At 36.9% G+C, this 9645-nt stretch overlaps 1 protein-coding gene across 1 annotated transcript; it reads right to left on the bottom strand.

The window, feature by feature from the left end:
• Positions 1-5058: 5058 nt before the first annotated feature.
• On the bottom strand, positions 5059-6469 carry PGBD4 (piggyBac transposable element derived 4). Its single transcript, XM_070934416.1, has 3 exons — positions 6398-6469; positions 5721-5848; positions 5059-5581 (listed from the first exon to the last, which is right to left on the bottom strand). Exons 1-3 carry the CDS (start codon positions 6467-6469, stop codon positions 5059-5061), a joined length of 723 nt encoding a protein of 240 aa, XP_070790517.1.
• Positions 6470-9645: the final 3176 nt, after the last annotated feature.

Raw genomic sequence — 9645 nt, 5'->3', positions numbered from 1 at the left:
GACTACCTAAAAAGAGGGAGAAATACGCACTCAGACCGACTTTGGAGGGAGGGAGCAAGGATTGATATGGTCCACTTCATGCAATTTTACTAAGCCAAAATAAAACAAACCCCTTATTCTGATGTAATAGCCACTTTATACACTTTTTGAGATAAGTATGACTTTAGGATTTTAAAAATTCTGTATGCAAAAAATGCTCAGTTTAGGCCCCTTGATTAAAAGAAGAACTTAAACAAAGATAAGTGTTCAGTTGGGAGATTTCTTTGGTGCAAAATACGCATCTGAACTTGGCAACGAATCAAGAATGTTTGAGATTTAGCAGTTATAAGGAAGAGAAAGGAACCTTTTGTATGTGAACTTTTCGCTAGCAAAACCATCCTGGTTTTGCATTATTACACTATAGGATTTCAGCATTTTTGGATATAAAAAAGGTGATTTTGTCTTTGTCACATGAGAAATAACTTTTCTTCCAGAGAAATTGGAATATTTAGTTAATCTTTGGCTTCAAGGTGAAAACTAAATTGCTGGATCCTAGAATGAATGCCAAAATTAAATTAATTAGCTATAAGAATAATGCTGCAAAGAATCCAATTAGCTGTAATAAGAAGAAAAATAATCAAGATAGTTGAAAATAGGCCTACCAGATCTGACTGCAAAAGCCAGGCTACCCCAGTAGAGCTATATAGAAATTTCTAACTCTTTTCTGCCATCTAGTAAGGATTTTTGCAACCTAGCTATACTGGGCCAAGTATATACTGGATTCAGTGACCCAAGCTTTTAATTTGGTATGAATTTGTAGCTAGTACTGAAAATATGCCAAGAATGGGACAAAAAATACTGGAAGGTTGCCTACCATTTTTAGTATTGGCACTACAGGGAGTGTTTGAAGGAAAAATTCACTCACTCTCTTTAGATGGCTGAGGTTTTCCCCAAGGGCTGCTATTCAGCAGGTTCTGACAGGTTCTGAAGAACCGGTAGCAGAAAATTTGGGTAGTTCGGAGAACCGGCAAATACCACCTCTGGCTGGCCCCCGAGTGGGGTGGGAATGGAGATTTTGCAGTATCCTTCCCCTGCCACGTCCACCAAGCCACGCCCACAGAACCGGTAGTTAAAAAAAATTGAATTCCACTACTGTTCCCCCCCCTATATATATATATATATATATAAAAAGATATATATATAAAAAGATATTTTAAGTTTCAATCTGGATCAGAGGTTTAGTCTTCCGGGCTTTTGGACTCGTGCTGGAGCCCGTCCTCAGGGAACTTCTCTCCACTGGAATATGTGCTTTGGGCTATTCTATGCTTCATGTTTTTGTGGTGCCTTCCTATTGACTGGTGAGCTGATGGCCTGTGATTGGCTGTTGATTTCTTGTGCTGCCAAGTCCTCGGCTCCTAAGTACTTGATGAGCTGGTAGTCCTGTTGACTGACGAAGAGGCCCATTTCTCAGGCTTCAATCATGTCCCTGGCTATCTTTGTACCAGCACGGCCAACAATCTTAGTAGCTGCGAAATTGAATGTATGTCCTTGTTCATTGCAATGAGGCTACCAATGAATATCTTCATAAGAGCAGATCTTCCCAGATCTTTGATTTCACATGATATGGGATCAACGCAGTCAAATTCTGTTAAAATTTAATTGGATAGATTTGAAGTTTGTAGTTAACTGAAAGACGATGCAGGCAACTTATTTTAGTTTACAAGACTAATGTTCTCAAGTATTCCGCATCTCCTTGGAGTCACTCGGTTATTACCAAGCACCTGGTTTATTCACAACAGGCACTTCTACAAGAAACAAGCTACCTTGAAATAGCAGTGCAGTTTACACAAACGCTAGAACAAAGTACTGCAATGGATTTTGTCTTCATCAAAAACCACAAGGTGTCAGCACAGCTTTTCTTTCATGTAGGAGTGGGGAAAAGAAGTAGACAGTGAGTGTTTAGTGTGGTACCAAAGGCGGCTGAGGAAAAAAAATGTATGCTCTATGCGTTTTTTTAACTCTATGTAATCCTGAATTGCTACTAATACAAAAATGAATGTAAAGCTGTGAATATCATGTAGCACAGTTGTCTTTATATGGTGATTGGATGTGAACTTGATTTCTTCATATGTTTAGTCATGTCTTGTTTGCTACTATATTACCATGTCATCTTTAAAAACATTTAAGGCTTAATCTGCACATTTTTCAAGGAGCATGCCCTGGTACCATTATTTTGAAAAGAAAAAAAAAAAGATTAGGTTGCATGTCTGATTTGATTTCACTCCAAAATTAATTGGAGTGCTACTTTTGAATAAATGTGGTCAATGTAAACCTTTTAAGTTGTATGTATAAATGTATAACATGCCTTGTAAAGTTACTCGATGCTTAAAGGATTCCAAATAGTTACAGTTCTTTGTATTCATCCAATAGAATTGTTGGTAGGAGTTGTCTTAATGCTGGACCAAAAATATAATCCCTTAAATCCCATATCAAATTAATGCTGTGGCTTGTGTGTATTGTTTTAAAGAAGAAATTGAGTTTAGTGGAAAGAAATGCAATTGCTAAAATTCCAGTCCAGATACCTAGGGAATGTTACAGGTAGTCCTTGATTTATAACAGTTCATTTAGTGACTGTTCGAAGATACAAGGCATTGAAAAAGTGACATGACCATTTTTCACACTTACGACCATTAAGTGTAAACTCACTGAACAAACGCCTCACTTAGCAACATAAATTTTGGGCTCAATTGTGGTCATAAGTGAAGGACTACCTGTATAAGCTTTACCTGCAGAGATTAAGTTTTGCTGCCTGAATTTGAAACAAACTCATTAAAAAAACAAAACAGCTGCCAAATGAGCTCATTAAACTCCTGTGCCCTCTAACCAAGAGAGTCTCTGATGTTTTGGGTTCTTTTGAGGTAACTTGTTAAAAATTAAAATGATGAATCTTGAATTTGACCCATTGCCATTTTCCCCGACTAGTTCAGTTATTTATATATATATATTTGGCAGTAAATATTGAAGGAATGACTCTTTCCTAAGTGGTTGTTGAAGTGGGCAATGCAACCTGCTCTGGTTCTCAAAAGTACTATGTGGACCAAGGACAATCCCCTGCCAGAAGCATTCAGTCCATTCCATTCTTTTTTAATTCCCTTTCTGCCTTTAAGCAGGAATTTTCAACCTACTTTAGAAAAAAGCTCAAATTCCAAATTTTCCCAGGAACTTTGCAACTTCTGAGATATCTTCAGTACCTTTCCCTTCTTTTCCCCAAGTTTGAAAAACTAGGATAAAATGAAAAGGAGATCTAGAAATAGTCTTTTACTGCAAATAAGAAAAAAGAGAGAGAGAGAGAGAGCAGGTTCTTTGCATCAGTTCATAGATATATCCTGATTACATTCTTTTTTACAGTATGATAACAGGAATAATAAAACATCCACTGTAAAGCAGGATGGTAACTTTACAATTACCAAGGCACAAATTAGGCAGTGCAGAAAAACATTGATATAGGCAGTATGTTACAATTTTTTAGTTTTGCAGCAGATATTCATACAGAATATAGATATAAAAATAATCTTCAAGCGAGCATTACACAAACCTTTCTGTCCCAATATTGATTGGTTAAAAATGCAGAAACTATTTACAAAGAGGTTGTATTTCCTATTGTAGGGAGGGAGGGAGGGAGGGAGGGAGAGAAAGAGAGAGAGAGAGAGAGAGAACACATGGCTGGTTTCTTTAACAAAATCAAAGTCATTTTTAAAATGCTTCATGCAGACAGGAATGTTTCACAAAAACTAAAGCAATTCTGATGCTTTGCAACATTTACATGTGACGTTCTTGGCAACCGTCAACTACTAATGTAATAACGGTATAGGCATCTTTGGATAATAGACACAAATGGTCTATTAAATTGTACTTGCCAAGATTGTATATCTTATATACACTGTATGCAAGAAGCCTGGCCTGGCCTGCCTTGCCCTGGCCTGGCTGTTTAACAAGGATTTTTGCACTATTTGATAGAAACAGACATCTGCTAGGCAGGATGCTGCCACATAATTTCTTGCCATCAGAGTCAAAGTGATGAACCCTTGGACCATTTTCTTAGTAATGATTTAAGGCCAGGGGTGTCAAACTGCGTGCAGGCCATGCCCACCCCAGCTCCACGGAGGGGAAAAACGTGAAACGTCATGGGACGCGGCAAGTTTGACACCCGTGTTTTAGACTGTATTCATCAATCCAAGTGCTCTTTCAGCAATGGCCCTGGCCAGCTAGAGAATTCTGGGAATTAAAATCCTTACGTTGGGGGAAGACATCCAGGTTCCAAAAAATGTAAAGCTTTCAATATAAGGGAGAGCGTATATAAAAAACACCTCTTTGTAAATTTTTTAAGCAGCCGTGTCATTTGGAGGGACTGCGTGGCTGGCTTGGAAGCTACTCCCCACTAGCTCTGTACAGTAGGCTTGACACATACTGCACTTCTACAGGGTTACAAAGCGTCATTTCTGGAACTTCTGCAGAGCCCTAATACATAAGCACCCCCTTTCATGCTACTCATTAGTTTCTATCTGCGAGAAAGCTTCTCAAAGGAGATCTAAAATTGGCTTAGCTACTGTGGCACAGAACACATTTTGAGTTTTTTTAGAAATTCAAAATGTCACAGTCCAAATGTAAGTCATTTCTAGCCCTTAACTACAGACGTACTATTTGGGCTATGCTATTACAGACATGAGGTCATAATGACCGCTCATACAATTTTCTTAATCTATGAAAACAATAGGTGGGATATGTTGTTAAATTTACTTTATATACTTAAAATTTTCAAATTAACAAATTTTATAAATTGAAAAACAAATATAATAATAAATAATTAGTTAGTCACTCCAATGTTTGCAGAATCTTTTACAGCATTTGTTACATATTGGCTTTTTACACATGTAACACAAATGAAAAGTTTTTCCTTTTAACTTTGGATCACACACAGAACACATTTTTTCTTTTTTCAAGTTTATCTAAATTTTTGTCTTGCGGCATTTCTTCTATTTGCAGAATTTTTCAAATTCAAGCCTTTAACTTTGTTATTTTTTAATCCAGTCGTCTTATCATTTCATCTCTAATCAATGTTTCTGCTAATTGTTTGACAAGTTGCCTGGTTATTTTCTTATTGGTGTTATCATAACAATTGTAAAGGATGAAAGAATTTACTGAACTAATATCCAATATTCTGAAAAATATTGCCATAGGCCATCTTCTGGTACGCCTCCCCCTAGAATATATGGCACACTTTTTGTCCAATGAATCAATATCTCCTTTATTACTATTGTAAGAAATAATTTCAGGTTTGTTGCTATCGGGATCGGTATATTCATTATGATGCATCAAGGATACTAAACATACTGTACGATTTTTCTTCGGAACACATGACAAGAGGGTTATTTCTTTTGTAAATGTGTACATGGAAGAGCCAATAGCTTTCCTTCGATGTGGAAGAAATGAAGGAGGAATTTCAGCTTTATTTTTCTTCAGAGTCCCTACATAAGTCAAACTTCTGTCTCTTAATTCGTGAACTACCTCAATTGGACTAAACCAGTTATCGGTGGTTATATTTCTATTATTATGAAATAGAGGTTTGGCTAACCTCAATACAGATTAAGTAAGTTTGGAAAATTTGCAGTCCTTCTCTGATAAAGATCGTCCATCTGAATTCTTGCCTAAATATAAATAACCATTGAAAAAATAGCTATTGCAAGAATCTGTAAGGCTTTAGCCGATATTCGTCAGGTTTTAGTGGAAGGTACATTTTGAATTTGCATCTCCCACAAAATCCAATTAACATCTCGTCAATGGTGGCTGACATCACAATCGTGTAAGCCTCCTGACAATTTTTTATAAATTGTGCAAAAATTTCTGCAATCGGGATGGAGGGATTCAATGCCCGTTGCTCCTTTCGGTCATCTGGATTATCAAATCAAAGGCATCGAAGAACAGCAAATCTGTTTTGATTCATTACACATCTAAAAATTTCTTGACCAGTTCCATCAGTAGCAAAAAGACATTCAATGTTTTCATGGTTGGATCTAAAAATTGATGTATAGAACAGTAAACCAAAAAATGTATTGATCTCTATCAAATCCACATCGTGCAGGTCACTTTTTGTTTCTCCATCCTTTAACTTCAATCTTTCTGCTCTAATTTTTACATTGGTCCACTGAATGATGCCACTAATAATTTCTTTAGAAAATAATAATTTCCAAATCTCTAGTGGAGTTGGTGAATTTCTGAGATTTCTAGCTGCTGATCTTAGTCCAGGTAATTGCAGTACAATATTGTGACTAGCGGTTCTGGATCTATTGCTTCCAAAAGGTGCAGAAGACCATTTGAATTTGTTCTTGCCATATAAATTATTGCATGATGTGGATTGTACCTGGTCATCAATTTCATTGGGAGCTTCATCATCGCTGATGTCAGAATCAGCGGCAGGTTCCTCATCGCCCATTCCAAAATTTTTGTTGCAATCCAATTCCACTTCACTCAGATCACTCTCTGCTTCTTCATACCATTGTAGAACAGTTTCTTCAAAGTTTGGATCACCAAATTACACTCTTTTTGATGGAAAACATGGCCCCGACATTATAAAAAATATATATGTTAACAAAGAGCTGCAGTCAAAATGACTGAAATTCAAATTCAAACGCCGCTACAGAAAACACCAAATAACTAACGCAAGCAAGATGCTGCTTACACTCTTATTGGTGGGGGGAAAAATGCTATTTGCAACTGGAGCAGTCCATTTCTAAAAATAAGGGTGTTCTGAACATTTTGGAAAACTGTTGCGGTCACTATGACTGTGGGTCTGTGGTTATGGGCTAGCATCCCAGGTGCAGGCAGACAAGAACCAGTTTGAAATAATAGGTAAAGAAATGATGTGCAGCCGATTCTTATGGCTACTTTGCAGTTATTTCCAGTCAATATCCATGCCAAGCTTGTGAAATAATTACAGAAATTACATTTCTTGTTGCCAGCTTCCATGGGAACGATGGCTCAGGACCAATTTTTGCAAAGTTACCTGAAAATCTTTGCTGCATAACTTTATAGTCTGTTTAAACTGTGCCAATCTCAGCAGAAATTTGTCTGGTAATGTAAAGAATACTATGTGTATGTGTTCCAACCTTGTATAGCAATAGCAATAGCAATAGCACTTAAGACTTATATATCACTTATGCTAGTCAGACTCCATGTGTAAAATAGATGCTGGGAAAGATAAATGGCACCCTACAAGGGTTTATGGATCCAGCAGGTCAGAAGGTTTCTGTGAACTCAACTAAATCTCAATAGTCTATTCACCTTTAAACCAGCATTTTTACCATGTTTGTTGAACAAACTTGGTTATATGAAACTAAGCCAAATGTTATATATATTATTATCTTACTTTAGTGATGTGTGTGACCCAAGTCAAGTAGCTTGCCAATGGGACTCGGTTCCCGACTTCAAAATTTGGAGCAAGCAGGTCTTGCTTCAAGTGTGTCTACAGTACAGCCAAGTTCTTCATTGGATCATTGCACACTTTCAGAATTGAAAGATTTGGCAAATTATTTGTAGTTGGGCCATTCAGTGGGTCCAATTCATACTAAAAAAAGATGCTTTGAAGTACACAGAACCTCTCTGTAAAAGCACCTTATGACTTTTCCTTGGATTATGCGGCAATTGCAACTGTTTGTTCTATTGTGTTCCACTGCCAATTCTTTTAAAGTTCACACTGAAACGAAAATTATTTTACTATATATGAAGAATTGGCATCGCAATGCAGAGGCTGAGTGGGTGTACAGACATCAATTAATAACAACGTCTATATGCAGTAAGATAGCATTGGAACACTTTTCATTCTTCAAAGTTGTAAGACCATTCAAAATGTCACCTTTATTTAGTTTATTTGTTAAATTTAAATCTGTTAAATGTATTTACCTGCCTAGCTTAAGTTAATTTCTCTGTCATTGTATACGCTAATAGGTTGCCGATACACAGTTGCTGCCACTTGTCCAGTTTATAGGCCCAAGCTTTATCTTCTTTGAGCAGTTTCTGTCTCCATTTGTTCAGTGCTGCTATGGATAACTGAGGAAAGAACAACCCTCACTCAAGTTCTGAATCTAAGCAGTTTACCCAAACTATTTAGGAAAAGCCAGCCCTTCATTCTATATTACTCCATGGCTGAGACAATGAGGAAACAAGAGAATGATAGAGCTAGTGGGTAAAGATGCAGGATAAAACATTCAGAATGGCGTAATTACAATACCTCTTAACAGTGGATACTGCACACTTGAGGGCCAGCTCTTTGGAACGGAAGAGCAGCTTTTGCTAATACCAATTATAGAAGGAATCCAAAGTCCATTTTATCTAACTGATTGAAGTGATAAAAGGCTGCTGATCTAGAGCAGCCATTCCAAAATTGTCCTTAATGTGAATTTACTATGTCATTAAATGCTTTTCAAGGCCACTGTAATGTAGCATCTGTGGACAACTTGGCATCTGCAGAATCTCAATTTTTTTTTTTTTTGCAAGAGAACAAGATCCAATTTCAGATTGCCATGAGATCATGATATCTTAAAGCTCATGACATTCTATGCAAGGATGCCAAAATTTTAGGAGACCTGGTGATCTCCCAAGATTTTGAAATAGATGGAAGAAACGTCCTTCCTTCCTTTCCTCCCCCCCCCGCTAACCACACCAGGGAATATAAGTGGCTCCCAGATTACAAAATGGATACCATCTTGAATCCGTGGCATACTTAATAGCTGCATTTGCTCAGAAGAATCAAGTAACCTATGTGTGAATTTGTCCATGTAAGAGAAATGTGATGAATATTATATTTTTGCAGCTATGTATACATATGTAAAATATTTAATTCTGTCTCTATAACAGCTGTTATTGTAGCCCCAAAGCTTCTTTGCCCCTACCATATTGTATATAGAAATAATAACTATGCTGAAAAGTTTTGGAAACGAGTGGAAGGAATTAAAATACAGTTGCTACATCAGTAGCTGCAGGGTATTTAAAATAACGCCCCCTGACCTCTGTTGACTAACTTCTAGGCAGTACAGTTGATTCCCCCTTCTCCTGTGAATTGAAGTATTTTCTTTAATAAGTAGATGTTTGTTATTTGTGAGAATTAGTTCTCATTGTTTGATGGATAAGGGGCTGGGTATAGCCAAAAGTCAGTTTCGCAGAACTTAAAACATCTTTTGTTTGCTAGAGAATCTCCTTAGCTAATATATCAGTGAACAACATTAGCACACTAAATGTCCCGTAGAAGCAGCTAATCTTCTGCTCAGAAGGAAGTTCAAATGTTATTCATGAATGTGTGTCTGATTGCAGCCTTATGAAAAAAAAAAAAAGACTGGTATCAGGGAAAAACAAAATGTTTCTAGTGTTGTGTTCTACCTGTATTGAAGAAGCAGAATGCTTGTGTTTCCTTATGTATGTTTCAATGGTCTAAGTGAAAATTCTGCACTGATGTTTTTAAGGCAACCTTTTTATAACCTAGGAAATTATCAGTGTATTCTCAATGTTACTCTGTTTGATAACTTTCTCTTGGAGTAAGACATTGACCACCATTTAATGATCCCCAATAGGCTTAAAAAAAAAAAGACGACGCACACAATAAAAACAGAATCATAG

The sequence above is a fragment of the Pituophis catenifer genome, unplaced genomic scaffold (assembly GCF_029215685.1).
Source record: "Pituophis catenifer annectens isolate HBS135680 unplaced genomic scaffold, rPitCat1.0.hap2 SCAF_1, whole genome shotgun sequence".
NCBI lineage: Eukaryota > Metazoa > Chordata > Lepidosauria > Squamata > Colubridae > Pituophis > Pituophis catenifer.
Note: the sequence above shows the minus strand (reverse complement) of the source record. Positions and strands in the feature narration are given on the sequence as shown.

Bases quoted from the DNA above. Each gene is read 5' to 3' on its own strand.
- PGBD4 (XM_070934416.1), bottom strand. From the start codon at position 6,469: ATGGGCGATGAGGAACCTGCCGCTGATTCTGACATCAGCGATGATGAA. The intron at 5,849-6,397 runs GTACAATCCACA...AAAAATTGTCAG, and splicing joins CCAATGAAATTGATGACCAG to GAGGCTTACACGATTGTGAT. The intron at 5,582-5,720 runs GCAATAGCTATT...TCATAATAATAG, and splicing joins CTAAAGCCTTACAGATTCTT to AAATATAACCACCGATAACT.